Here is a 13,707-nt window from a genome sequence, read left to right on the forward strand (position 1 = left end):
AACCCCGGTATCCCACTGGGTCCCCTGAGCACCGGCAGGAGTGATTCCTGAGTGCAGAGCCGCGAGTAGCCCCTGAGCATCGCCAGGTGTGCCCCCCCCAAACAAAAAAGACTTAAGAGTATGGGAGTCCTGCCCCTCGTGAGTAGCCGGGTCATCTCCGACCTTCCTGCGTTCTCTCTAGCTGCTCGGTGGCTTTAGGTCCCCCAGCAACAGAGGGGAATCCGGTAAATCTGGCGAGTTCTTTCCAGAGTAGGCAGCATTTCAGTACCAGGCAGCCAGCGAGCGCGCCTCGTCGGGCGCCGGAGGGGAGGGACGGTGCCCTCCGGATGCCGGGAACAGTACCGGGCTCCCCGGGCCCGGCCCGGTCCAGGCGCCGCTGCCCCGGAGACCTGCGTGCACGCCCCCGGAGCGGAGGCCGGAACGGTCGGGCGAGGGGACCGGGGCGGGCGCCGGGCGCCGGGCCTCGTGACGTGGCCCAATCGCCGGCCGGCCGAGGCGGTTTTCCCCGCCGGCCACTCCTGGCCCAGGCCCTGCGCGGTCTCCGGGGCCCGAGCGGGGCGGGCGCAGGACGTGGCCCAATGGGCGCGCGCGGCGGGGCGGCGGGGGCGGGGCGCGCGCGGCGGGGCGGGGCCCGGCGGCGCCGGCGCCAATGAACGCGCGCCGCGTCCGGGGCGGCCGGTGCGCGAGACGCCGCCGAGAGGCTGCTGGTGGCTCCCGTAACAGTTTGCAAAGCCCGGGGAGTTGTGAAGGGCGCGGGCCGGGGGGCGCGCTGCCGGCCTCGAGGGCTCGTCCGCCGCCGCGTCTGTGCCTGCCGTGAGGCCCCAGGAGCGGGGGCGAGAGGTGAGCGGGGGCGCCGGGGTCCGGCCCGCAAGGAGGCAGCGTGCTCGCCCCGGGGGCGGGCCGGTCGCGGGAGTCAGGGCCGCATCGACGCCGGGGCGCTGGGCCCCACGGGCAACCCCGAAACTGTGGGCCGGCTCCCGGTCGGGGGGAGGGCGGCCGCCGCCGTCGCCGAGGCTGGGGGGGAACGCGGGGTCCCCGTGCCCGCCCGGGCGCAGCGATTGTGTGGGCACGGGGCCTGGAGGTGGGACCCTCGAGGGATGCGGCGGAGGAGGCGGGTCCTCCTCCTGCCCGAGCCGCCCCCGGTTCCCGTCCAGACCGGGCCTTCCCCGCCGCGGGGGCCACCGGGTGTCGGAAGGACTGAAACCCGAGGCCGCACCCCAGGTGTGCACCAGCAGGACAGTGCCCCGGAGTATCGGGCGGCGTGCGCCACGCAGAGGGCTTGGCCGTCCCTCATCACTACCCCGGTCCTGTCACTTCCCTGGTCATGCGTGGTTGGGAACGGGTGTCTGGTGCCCAGGACAGCGCCGGCTCACCTGGGCCTTTGTGTGGGCGCTGTGCGGGTGCCTTGGGAGGGGGCAGTGGGTGCTGGCTGCCCTGCTCAGGTGAGACCCCTGCAGGTATGACCTGGACACCCCTGTCTTCTGGGATCAGGTTCTGCCCTCTTCGCCCCGGCATCCAGTTACAAGTGTTGATTTTTTCCTCACTCAGGGCCACCATGCCAGTTCCTGGCCGAAGACAGAGGCCAAGGATGCTGCCAGTTTGGAGCTTGGTGGCGGTGCTTTTGGCCAACCTGCTGGCCCTGAGTGGTGCGTACCCAGTGGAAGAACCTTCTGGACAGTCAGTGTTCCCACCACAATGAAGGGCCTGTGGGGGGGGGCATGACAATCAGGGTGGAAGGTTCTGAACATGTGCACTGTAGGGAACGCTGAAGGTAGGGACAGAGGAGGTGACAGACCCATGCCTTTCCCCTTCAGACACGCTGGCCGTGATGTCCGTGGACCTGGGCAGTGAGTCCATGAAGGTGGCCATCGTCAAACCTGGAGTGCCCATGGAGATTGTCTTGAACAAGTGAGCGCCTCCTTCAGGAGTGCATGGGACAGGCTATAGGGGCTCTGTGCGTGGTGTCTTGACCCCCCCGACCCCACCCCTGCATTCCATGTCTCCTCCTCAGGGAATCCCGGCGGAAAACCCCAGTGACCGTGACTCTGAAAGACAACGAGAGGCTCTTTGGTGACAGCGCGGCGAGCATGGTAAGTCATGCCGGGGACCCCCGGGGAGGGGAGCAGGAGGCAGCAGCAGGTTCCGGGAGCCCCATCTCTGCCCCTCTCGCCTCTTCTCAGGCCGTCAAGAACCCGAAGGCAACGCTTCGCTACTTCCAGCACCTGCTGGGGAAGCAGGAGAATAACCCCCACGTGGCCCTTTACCGAGCCCGCTTCCCCGAGCACGAGCTGGGTTTGGACCCACAGCGGCAGACCGTGCGCTTCAACATCAGCCCGTGAGTGCCCCGGGGGTGGCGGGCGACGACACCTGGCTGCCACCCTTTCGTCACCCGCCGTCTGCTCTGGGCTGCTTGGCCCCTCAACCGCTCCACGCACCCCCTCCTGCAGGCAGCTGCAGTTCTCACCCGAGGAAGTCCTGGGCATGGTGCTCAATTACTCGCGCTCCCTAGCCGAAGATTTTGCAGGTGAGTGGGGCGACCCGCTGGGGATGGTCATCAGTGGCCGAGTCTTCTCTGCCTCCCTTGGGGACAGAGTAGCTGGGTCTGGAGGTGTTGCTGGTTGTCAGCCTTGGGAACTGACCAGTAGGAAAGGCCTCGGAGGCTGTTTCACACCCCCAGCACCGAACACGCACCCCCAGACATGCTCAGGGCCTCAGCCCCGGGTGCCCCGGCTAGCAGCGCGGTGGGAGCCCTGTGGCCTTGTCCTCTGCAGAGCAGCCCATCAAGGACGCCGTGATCACTGTGCCAGCCTTCTTCAACCAGGCCGAGCGGCGGGCTGTGCTGCAGGCAGCCCGCATGGCCGGCCTCAAAGTTTTGCAGCTCATCAATGACAACACAGCCACTGCCCTTAGCTACGGCGTCTTCCGCCGGAAGGACATTAACTCCACAGCCCAGGTGAGCTGACAGATGACCCCGCATATGGCAGGGTGGAGTTCGAGACCGAAGTGGCCACTGGCGCCTTCTGTATGGGGGCCGCTGCCTCCCAGCCTGGGGAAGGGTTGTGGGTGTGGGAGGGGGTCGCCCCTGGGCTGCGTTTCCATCACGGTGGCCTTGCTGTTCTCCAGAACGTCATGTTCTATGACATGGGCTCGGGCAGCACCGTGTGCACCATCGTGACCTACCAGACGGTGAAGACGAAGGAGGCTGGCATGCAGCCGCAGCTGCAGATCCGGGGAGTGGGGTAGGTGGGCGCTAGAGGGGGGTGATGACCTCCCGCTGCGGTCATGGTTTCTTCCCACAGAACGGCATCCTGCAGGGATGTTCCTGAAGTGTCCATTCTGGGGGGCACCCCTCCCAGGCTGCCAGGGGAGGTGGGAAAGGTCTGGCTGGGAAAATGCAAAGGCAGGAAACTTCCTGAACTTCTCGGAGGTTATGCACAAAGCCATAAGGTGTTTGTGGAGTGAAGAGACTCCATTCTTATCTTTTTTCCCTCTCTAGTATACTTACCCCAGACCCCATCATATTTTGGAACTCCCCCTTTTCCTTCCCTTTTCTGAGGGTAGTGGTTTTGGGGCCTCACCCAGCTGTGCTCAGGCTTGCTCTCGGTTCCGTGCTCAGAGATCATTCCTGGCAGAGGACCATATGGGCTGCCGGGCCTCAAATCCAGGTTGGCTACATGCAAGGCAAATGCCCTACCCATAGTACTATCCTGCCGGCCCCTGCCATTACTTCTTAGCTGCACAGTTTCCAGGATGATGTTCCATAGCCTTCCTTGTATTCTCCACATTGCATCAGGAATCTTTCCAGAATGCCAGAATAACTTGTAAGCCAGTTCCTGAAATCCTCCATGGGTTCTTTTTCTTTCTTTTTTTTTTTTTTTGCTTTTTGGGTCACACACAGTGATGCTCAGGGGTTACTCCTGGCTCTGCACTCAGGACTCCTGGCGGTGCTTGGGGGACCCTATGAGATGCCGGGGATTGAACCTGGGTCGGCCGCATGCAAGGCAAACGCCCTACCGCTGTACTATCGCTCTGCCCCCTCCATTGGTTCTGAGCCTTTGTCCCTGCTGAGGAGGTCATGTTTCTGTGAGTCCTGCTTTCCCCACCTCTCTCTGACCCTGGCCTCTTGCTCCTCGTGTTCTAGCCCTTCTTGCCCTCCTTTGGGACTTAGCATGTTCTCCGCCACCTCTGGCTCTTAACCATCCTGTTCCCTCTACCCAGAATCTTAGCATTGACCCTGGAGCCCTTCATGGGCCAGTTCAGGCATCACTTCCTCGGGGCAGTTGGAGAAGTGTTCATGATGCCTCTAGGTGCCTTGCAGGACCCGTGTTTGTGGTCTTAGCGTTGCCTGCCTCTCCTTTATAGCTGACACATGGGGTGGTGAAATTACTTCTCCAGATATTTGCTGGGTTGTAAACTCCTGCCGGCAGGAGTCCCCACAGTGTATCCCTGGAGACCAACACATCAGGAACACTGACGAAAATTCTGTTGTGTGAAACTCAAATTCTGTTGGTCGCGGGAGGCGAGGGCCGTGTTCTTGTGTACATGAGGGGACCCCTTTTCCTCACACCTCCCCCGGTTCCTCAACAGTTTTGACCGCACTCTGGGGGGCCTGGAGATGGAACTGCGGCTGCGCGAACACCTGGCTGATCTTTTCAACGAGCAGCGCAAGGGCCAGAAGGCCAAGGACGTGCGGGAGAACCCCCGGGCCATGGCCAAGCTGCTGCGTGAGGCCAATCGCGTCAAGACAGTCCTGAGCGCCAACGCGGACCATATGGCACAGGTGCCCCCCTGGGGAGGGCAAGGCCCGCCGGCAGGTAGAGGGCCTCTCCCGCTGCCTGGTACAGCGCCCTGATGGGCCTTGTGTCCCACCCCAGATCGAGGGCCTGATGGACGACGTGGACTTCAAGGCCAAGGTGACCCGCGCAGAGTTGGAGGAGCTGTGTGCCGACCTGTTCGAGCGGGTGCCCGGGCCCGTCCAGCAGGCCCTGCAGAGTGCCGAGATGAACCTGGTGAGCGGGCCGTGGGGTCAGCCAGTAGGGCCGGGGGTGTCGCTGGGGAGAGCAGGGTCACGGCATCGTCCTGCTTCTCGGCTTTTCTCCTTGCAGGATGAGATCGAGCAGGTGATCCTGGTGGGCGGGGCCACTCGGGTCCCCAAAGTCCAGGAGGTGCTGCTGAAGGCGGTGGGCAAGTGAGTGTGGGGGTCGGGCCGGGGTGGGACGGGGCCCTGGCTCTGGGGCTCAGGGCTGAAGGCTGCGCTCGCTTCCCCAGGGAGGAGCTCGGGAAGAACATCAACGCCGACGAGGCGGCCGCCATGGGCGCCGTGTACCAGGCAGCCGCGCTCAGCAAGGCCTTCAAGGTGAAGCCCTTCGTGGTCCGAGATGCGGTCATCTACCCCATCCAGGTGAGTGCCCAAGAGGCGACCAGCCACGGCCCCGACCCCGCAGGACCTGCCTACTTCCTTACCTGCTCTGCTTCCGCCTAGGTGGAGTTCACCAGGGAGGTGGAGGAGGATTTGGGGGTGCGCAGCCTGAAGCACAATAGGCGGGTTCTCTTCTCGCGCATGGGGCCCTACCCCCAGCGCAAGGTCATCACCTTCAACCGCTACAGCCACGACTTCCAGTTCCACGTCAACTACGGCGACCTGGGCTTCCTGGGGCCTGAGGAGCTCCGGTGAGGGGATGGGCAGGCAGCGGGGAGCCTCGGGGTGCGGGTGCCGGAGGCCTTCTGGGTGACAGTCTCCCTTCCGCCCCGCCAGGGTGTTTGGTTCCCAGAACCTGACCACTGTCAACCTGAAAGGGGTGGGGGAGAGCTTCAAGAAGCACCCCAACTACGAGTCCAAGGGCATCAAGGCCCACTTCAACCTGGATGAGAGTGGCGTGCTCAGCCTGGACCGGGTGAGAGCCGGGGACCCCAGCCGCCAGCCTGTCCCCAGGGGTTCCCCGTGAGTTAGATCAGGACCAAGACCAGGGTGTAGGATGGATGAACCTTGACTCAGAGCGAACACGCCAGAAGTCTGGGCTGGGTCTCACCTTCTCAAAGTTTGTCAGTGCTTCCCTCTGGGCTGTGTAAATTCCACGGGGGAGCTGCAGAGAGACTGAAGAACACAACCCCTATTTTGGTCGGGTCATTTATTTTTGAGGGGGCCATACCTGGTGGTGCTCGGGGTTACTCCTGGTTCTGCGCTCAGGAATTACTTGGGTGACCATATAGGATGTTGGGGTATCAAACCTTTATTGGCTGCGAGCAAGGCAAATGCTCTATCCGCTCTGCTATCTCTGGCCCTTGGTCATTGTTTTGTTGTATAATTTTGGTTTTGGGCCACACCCAAGGTGCTCAGAGCTTACTGCTAGCTCACTGGCTCTGCACTGAAGGATCACTCCCAGTGGGGTTTAGGGAACCCATATGGTGTACCAGGGATTGAACCTGGGTCAGTTGTTTTGGTTCTGGGGACCATACCTGGCTTAGGGTGCAAATCCAGCCCAAACCTCTGGCGTGCAGAGCCTGTGCTCTGCTCCTCTGGGCTGTCTTCCTGCCACCCTGTTTTCCTTCGAAGCGAGGATCAATTGCTTTTCAGCATCGGATCTTTCTGGTGTACTTCATTGTAAATCAGAGTCACGTTATATCATGGCCAAAAGCTTTATCCCTTTGTACCACATCAGATCACTCCCTTCCCCATTCATGGCTCCCTTTCATCTGCTACCTGCTAATCTGGTGTTAAAGCTATAAGTTTTTCCCCCATTTTACTCTTCTTTTGTTTTTATACTTACCACGTGTGAGGGAGCTTATACAGTGTGGTGAGGCATCCATTTGAATTTTGATTTTTCTGAATTCCAGGGTCCACTCTGGTAGTAGTCAGGGTGCCCTCCCAGGACATCCTGGCATGTTTTTTGGGTCACTTACAGGGGAGCCTGGGAGACCAAGCAGAGCTCCAATTGAAACTCCAATCTCCCGTGCCCCGAGTTCATGGGCCAGCCCTTTGAGTTCCCACCCCAAGTCCCCATTTGTTAATTTTGTCATCTGTTCGTTTTACGGCTTTTGGCCCCCGAGGTCGTGCCTGACACTGCTCAGATGGTTCCTTGGCACAGTGCTTGGAGTTGCTGCAGGTGATGCTCAGGGAGGCACGTCGTGCAGTGATGGAATCAGATGTGGGGTTCCTGAATCAGCGCTTGCACCCTGGCCCTTGCCAGAGGGTCTTTTCGTCTTTAGTTTTTGTGTGTTCAAGGCTTGCTCCCGGCAGTGCTCAGGGGACCATGAGGTGCTGAGGGTTGAACCTGAGCCTCCTGCATGCAGCCTCTTGAGCTGGCAGCCTTTTGGCCCAGGAACTCTTCTTTTATTATTTACTGATTGATTTTGGGGTGTTTAGGTCACACCCAGCGATGCTCAGGACTTAGTCTTGGCTCTGCACGCAGGGATCACTCCTGACAGGACTTGGGGGGCCATAGGGAAAGCCGGGGATCGAGCCCTGGTTGGCCATATGCAAGGCAAACACCCTCCCCGCTGTACTGTCACTCCGGCGCAGGATTTTCAAGAATAGTTCTAGGGGAGCGGTATGGCTTTAAAAAAGTTTGGGGGAGTAAAAGTTTACATAGTGTGGAAATCCCGGCTACTCCTGCTGAGTGAGGCGTGGGCTCCAGGGGACAGGAAGAGCTTCAGCTCTGGGCTGAGGGCTCAAAGGGGGTGCAGGGTGACCTGGTCTCAGAGAGGCGCCAGCACAGAGGGGGGGCGGATGAGGGTGAACACACCCACCTGCCATGGAGCAAAGGTGCAGCAGCCTGTGTGTGCCCAGTGTGAACCCCCAATTTCAGGTGGAGTCTGTGTTTGAGACCCTGGTGGAGGACAGCCCCGAAGAGGAGTCAACTCTGACCAGTAAGTGAGGCGCGCATGCCTATGCTCGGTGGAGTGTGTTCGCATGTGGGCCCTCAGCTCAGGAGGCAGCTCGCTGCCGGGCTCCCTCTGAGTGTTTGTGCCCTTCCCCCACCTCCAGAACTCGGCAACACCATCTCCAGTCTGTTTGGAGGGGGGACCGCAGCAGACGCCAAAGACAACGGCACCGACACTGTCCAGGTGGGCCAGGAGTCGGGAGTCCGGGCTGGGGTCCCACCCCCCCCCCGTCTCCACACGGTGTCACCCGTGCGCCCCACAGTGCCGTAAGGGGTTCCCCTTCACAGTGGGGGATTGTCACTGGTCTCCTGACCCAGAGGCTCTGCTCTGACTGGCCAGTGGTGTGTCCGTGTCGCAGGAGGAAGACGAGAGTCCTGCTGAGGGCAGCAAGGACGAGCCCGGAGAGCAGGCAGAGGTCAGAGAGGAGGCCGAGGCCCCGGCAGGGGACCCGTCCCCACCCCCGACCCCTGAGCCCAAGGGAGACGCTCCCCCCGATAGGGAGGAGGCTGCGCCCAAAGAAAGTGAGGAGAAGCCTGAAGCTCAGGTGAGCCGTGGGCAGAGAGAGCAAGGGGCGGAGGGCACGATGCCCGTCGGTGTCTCAGCCCCATGGGCGGGGCCTTCTCCCTGAACCATCCCCTCTGTCCCCCAGAAGCCCAGTGAGAAGGGGGAGCCAGGGGCTGAGGCTGTTCCCCCGGCACCAGAAGAGAAAAAGCCGAAGCCCGCCCGGAAGCAGAAGATGGTGGAGGAGATCGGGGTGGAGCTGCTGGTTCTCGACCTGCCCGACCTGCCTGAGGATGCACTGGCCCGCTCATCGCAGCGGTGAGTGTGTGTGGACGGCAGGTGGGGGAGAGCACCCGCACCCCGGGGGAAGAGCTGCTGACGCCGCTCCGTTGTCCTGCAGACTCCAGGACTTGACGCTCCGAGATCTGGAGAAGCAGGAGCGGGAGAAGGCTGCCAACAGCCTGGAGGCTTTCATCTTCGAGACGCAGGTGGGCGGGGCGGGGGGGGGTTCCCCACATGGGGCCCCGGGCCAGGGCATAGCCCATCCACCCAGACCTCACTGTGTCATGCGTCTCCCCAGGACAAGCTGTACCAGCCTGAGTACCAGGAAGTGTCCACCGAGCAGCAGCGCGAGGAGATCTCGGGGAAGCTGAGCGCAGCGTCCACCTGGCTGGAGGACGAAGGCTTCGAGGCCAGCACCACAGTGAGGGCCCCCCCACACACCCCCGCAGGGTGGGCGGGAGGGTCTCCCCTCCCTTCCAGGGCAGAGCAAGAAGAGCCATAAAGGGGGGAGCAGGAGGTCAGAGGGATAGTCTAGTGGGCAGGGCGTTACTTGGACGTGCCTGACCTGGGTTCGAACCCTGGCATCCCATATGGTCCCTCCAAGCACCACCCAGAGTGATTCCTGAAGTGCAGAACCAGGAGTTACCTCTGAACATCACTGGGTGTGACCCAAAAACTAAATTAAAAAATATATATACATGGGGGTGGTGGTACTGGCTGTCCTGTCATCCCTGCCCCGCCTTCTCCTGCCTGTCAGATGCTGAAGGAGAAGCTGGCCGAGCTGAGGAAGCTGTGTCAGGGCCTCTTCTTTCGGGTGGAGGAACGCAGGAAGTGGCCCGAGCGCCTCTCTGCCCTCGATAATCTTCTCAATCATTCCAGCATGTTCCTCAAGTGAGCAGCCCAGGCCCCTGTTTCCTCTCAGCTTCCTCACCCCCACCCCCCCACGGCCCCCGACTCGGCCTCCTCCTCCTGGGCTGACTGTCCCCTCTGCTCCCAGGGGCGCCCGGCTCATCCCTGAGATGGACCAGCTCTTCACGGAGGTGGAGATGACGACACTCGAGAAGGTCATCAACGAGACCTGGGTGAGAGCAGCCGCCCGGCCTGTGGAGGGGTCTGTTCTGCTTGAGGACCTGGCCCCCCCTGAGCTGGCCGTGAAAGGGGGTTGTGGAGGTGACAGTGATTTGACAGTGAAATGGCTGGTGTGGGTGGGAATTTGTTAAACGTTTTCGCAGGGGGTGGAGGGGAGGTGGCACCAGGGCTACACCTGAGGGTGCTTAGGAGGCCGTGTGGTTGCAGGGAGCGAGGCAGGCCAGAGCCCTGGGCAGCCGGGCTTCGCCTTGACCCTTTGTGCTCTGACCCTGTGGGGACTATTTTTTGAACCAGAACTCAGAAGTGAGATGGCAAGAATGAGATGATTAAGAGCATCAGTCAGAGTATAGGCAGACAGGTGTGGTTTGGGCCGAGAGAGAGTACAGTGGGTAGGGCGCCTGAGCGTGATCCCTGAGCACTAGCAGGGACCTCCCACCACCAAAACTAGCGAAAAAGGGATTTGGGGTGACCTCGTGGAGACCCTCAAAGGCTGTACTGAGGAAATGGCCCTGGGGGGCTGTGGCTGGCAGGGGAGTGGCCAATGGCCTGGGACCCAGAAACTGCTGTCCCCGTGGCCAGTGCTGAGCCGTGTTGACCTCCCGCCACAGACCTGGAAGAACACAACGGTGGCCGAGCAGGACAAGCTTCCCGCCACCGAGAAGCCTGTGCTGCTCTCCAAGGACATCGAGGCCAAGATGATGGCCCTGGACCGGGAGGTGCAGTACCTGCTCAACAAAGCCAAGTTCAGCAAGCCCCGGCCCCGGCCCAAGGACAAGAACGGCACCCGTGCCGAGGCTCCCCACAACGCAAGTGAGCAGGCCGAGAAGGTCATCCCCCCGGCAGGTGAGACGGGCGCCACGCCTGGTGCTCCGGGCACGACATGGGCTGCTGCTTCCTCCCAGGACTAACAATGTCCCCCGGCTCTCCCTCCAGGCCAGGATGAGGACGCGAAGCCCATTCCAGAACCCGAGAAGGAGGCTGGTGAGTCGGGGAGAGCAGTTGGGCATCTGGGCAGCACTGGGCATCCATAGCCCGTTTCCGGACAGCCCCTGAGTCTGGGGGGGGGGGTTGTGGGGTGTGTGTGTGTGTGTGTGTGTGTGTGTGTATGTGTGTGTGTGTGTGTGTGTGTGTGTGTTGAGTCGGGGAAAGCAGTTGGGCATCTGGGCAGCACTGGGCATCCATAGCCATCCATAACCCGTTTCCGGACAGCCCCTGAGTCTGAGGGGTGTGTGTGTGTGTGTGTGTGTGTGTGTGTGTGTCTGGACAGCCACTGGGCATCCATAGCCATCCATAACCCGTTTCCGGACAGCCCCTGAGTCTGAGTGTGTGTGTGTGTGTGTGTGTGTGTGTGTGTGTGTGTGTGTGTGTTGAGTCGGGGAAAGCAGTTGGGCATCTGGGCAGCACTGGGCATCCATAGCCATCCATAACCCGTTTCCGGACAGCCCCTGAGTCTGAGGGTGTGTGTGTGTGTGTGTGTGTGTGTGTGTGTGTGTGTGTGTGTTGAGTCGGGGAAAGCAGTTGGGCATCTGGGCAGCACTGGGCATCTGTAGCCCGTTTCCGGAGTCTGAGGGGTGTGTGTGTGTGTGTGTCCTGAGTCTGAGAAGTGTGTGTGTGTGTGTGTGTGTGTGTGTGTCCCTAACTGTTTTCGGACAGCCCCTGAGTCTGAGAAACCTCTGTGTGTGTGTGTGTGCATGCGCACGCACGTGTGCATGTGTGTGTCCTGAGTCTGAGAATGTGTGTGTGTGTGTGTGTGTCTGGACAGCCCCTGAGTCTGAGAAGTGTGTGTGTGTGTGTGCGTGTGTGTGTCCGTTCATCTATCCCTGAGTCTGAGAAAGCTGTATGTGTGTGTCCCTGACCGTTTTCTGACAGCCCCCGAGTCTGAGAAACCTCTGTGTGTGTGTGTGTGTCTCTGAGTCTGAGAAAGCTGTGTGTGTGTGTGTGTGTGTGTGTGTGTGTGTGTCTGCATGCTGGCTCACTGACCTTCCTTCCATCTGAGCCAACCTTTCCTTCCCCCCCAAAGCAGGATCCAAAGCAGCAGACGCAGAACCTCTGGAGTTAGGGGGTCCAGGAACATCAGGTGAGTGCACCGGGAAGCCTGCAGGGAGGACCTGGGAGGACCCACCCCCATGCTTTCCCCCGTGTCACCTCTGCCATCCCTTTACCGTCCCCTACTCCCAGCAGACTCGGAGCAGAAGGAGCAACCGGCAGGGCAGAAACAAACTTCGAAGAATGATGAACTATAACGCCTGCCTCCCATTGCCCCCTCCCCCCTCCCCCTTCTACCACCTCTATTTATTAGCCACGGAGGGTTTGGGGGTGCTGCCCTCCGCGGCTGACGTTCCTCTCCTCTCCCCTGTCATCGCAGTGGAGGGGGGAAAGGGAAGAGAGCTCATCATTCCTTCTGGAGCATTCTGTGGTTCAAAATGAAATCGTTCAACTTTCAACCCGCCCCACTTCCCTCCCTACCCATCCAGGCCCTCACCTGGGAAAATCACTATTATGTCTTAACTGCCTGTGGGAAGGGCTGGCCGCGGCCGGCAGGGGGAGGGAGACGCGGGGGTGTCCATCTCCCATCTTCTCTGGCTGTTGTTGCTGCTTCTCTCCTGCGGCGTCCACCCCAAGGGGCCGGCATCGTGAGGGCTGGGCGCCCGGCCTGGGGGCTCACTGCCTCCCTGTGCTCTCTACCCGCCAAACCCCCACCCCACCTTCCTCTTGGAAGTCAGGCCCTTCTCAGCCTTTGCCCAAAGCCCTTTCGTGTGGACCGGCCACAGAACATGTGGATTGGTTTCCACGCCATGTCCACTGGCCCAGTCCCCGTCAGGAGACCATGGAACCCTGGCCACCTGCTGCTGGCCCCACATGCTGGGGAAAGGTCTGGGAGGGGCGGGCATAGAAGCCAGCTTCCTGCCCGTCCCAGGAGCAGGGCACCCCAACTTGGCAAGCTGCCCCCTTCTCTCTTCCGGCGCTCACCGACAGAACCCTCCCCCGCCCAGGCCCTCTGGGCCAACCAAAATGTGCTTTCTACTGTGAGCCCCAACCCAGCGCCCTGGGGTGAAGGTGAAGGCCAGGAGAGGGAAAAGGGGGCGTGGGCACCCTAACTTTTTAGGCATTGCTCTGTTAGTGGGGGCTTTCCCCTCGTGCCCCCCCCTTGGGAACCTGCCCAGCGGTATTCCACCCAGACCAGAGCCAGGCCTGCCCCCTCCAGCGCCCTGGGCAGGGGGGAGCCCACTGACGTCTGTCCTTTGTCCTTTTGCCCTTTTTTTTTTTCTTTTGCCACATTGGCAGAAATGAGACCTAAGGTCCCCCACCTGTGTTTGGTTCTTTCACTGGCAGTTGAGGCTGGTTGGACAGGTTGGAGTCAGATTGTACTTTGCTCCATTGTTAATTGAGAAACTTTCAATAAAAAATATTCTTTTCTACAGCTTCTTTGCCGTGATGTTTCAAAATTTTATTTCCAGGCCGGAGAGATAGCACTGCTAGAAAGTGCTTGACTTGCAGAATGCCAGCTCGGTTCTATCCCCGTCACAGCTTATGGTCGTTCCCCCCACCCCACCCCTGCCCCCCAAGCACCACCGGGCTGATCTCTGAGTCCAGAGCCTGGAGTTATCCCTGAGCACGGGCGGGTGTGGCTCAAAAAGTGAACTATTTCCTGGGGTCTAGAGAGAGTACGGGGCTAAGGTACTTACCTTGCCTGTGGCTGACCCCAGTTCCACCCCCAGTACCATAGAACTTCCAGCAGTGACCCCTGAGCACTGCTGGGGGTGGCCCCAAATTAAAAAGGAAACAAGGTTTCACTGCGGTTAAGACTCAAGAGCACACTAAGTACATCGAGAATCCGGAGTTAGAATTTCGGGTGTAGCCCAGTGCCACGTTCCAGCGTTTTCCTTTGCCCCCGGGAGGTGGAGGGTCACAGCTGGCACTTGGGCCCCTGGTCCCTAAGTACTCGGGCTACTT

General features: G+C 60.8%; 1 protein-coding gene across 4 annotated transcripts; it reads left to right on the top strand.

Moving 5' to 3' along the window:
- Positions 1-663: 663 nt before the first annotated feature.
- On the top strand, positions 664-13,174 carry HYOU1 (hypoxia up-regulated 1). 4 transcript variants are annotated; one of them, XM_056107567.1, is made up of 26 exons: positions 664-840; positions 1,549-1,646; positions 1,815-1,908; positions 2,012-2,090; positions 2,181-2,335; positions 2,448-2,524; positions 2,772-2,953; positions 3,124-3,239; positions 4,588-4,780; positions 4,875-5,009; positions 5,106-5,188; positions 5,269-5,401; positions 5,483-5,670; positions 5,756-5,894; positions 7,806-7,866; positions 7,985-8,064; positions 8,240-8,425; positions 8,531-8,700; positions 8,783-8,870; positions 8,963-9,085; positions 9,422-9,555; positions 9,662-9,746; positions 10,362-10,596; positions 10,687-10,734; positions 11,777-11,830; positions 11,932-13,174. In XM_056107567.1, the coding sequence occupies exons 2-26, from the start codon at positions 1,556-1,558 to the stop codon at positions 11,994-11,996; spliced, it is 2,994 nt and encodes a 997-aa protein (XP_055963542.1). In that variant the 5' UTR covers positions 664-840; positions 1,549-1,555; the 3' UTR covers positions 11,997-13,174. The 4 variants fall into 4 exon arrangements, with proteins under 4 accessions (XP_055963542.1, XP_055963541.1, XP_055963543.1 ...); XM_056107566.1 differs by having other exon boundaries at positions 665-840; positions 11,774-11,830; XM_056107568.1 differs by having other exon boundaries at positions 665-840; positions 11,774-11,830; positions 11,935-13,174.
- The last annotated feature ends 533 nt before the right edge of the window (positions 13,175-13,707 follow it).

The sequence above is a fragment of the Sorex fumeus genome, unplaced genomic scaffold, assembly GCF_029834395.1.
Source record: "Sorex fumeus unplaced genomic scaffold, SorFum_2.1 ptg000169l, whole genome shotgun sequence".
In the NCBI taxonomy this organism is placed as follows: domain Eukaryota; kingdom Metazoa; phylum Chordata; class Mammalia; order Eulipotyphla; family Soricidae; genus Sorex; species Sorex fumeus.

Excerpts from the sequence above, each read along its gene's own strand:
- HYOU1 (XM_056107566.1), top strand. The coding sequence starts at position 1,556 with ATGCCAGTTCCTGGCCGAAGACAGAGGCCAAGGATGCTGCCAGTTTGG. Across the intron at positions 2,336-2,447 it reads GTGCGCTTCAACATCAGCCC|GCAGCTGCAGTTCTCACCCG; the intron begins GTGAGTGCCCCG and ends CCCCTCCTGCAG. Across the intron at positions 7,867-7,984 it reads AGAGGAGTCAACTCTGACCA|AACTCGGCAACACCATCTCC; the intron begins GTAAGTGAGGCG and ends CCCCACCTCCAG.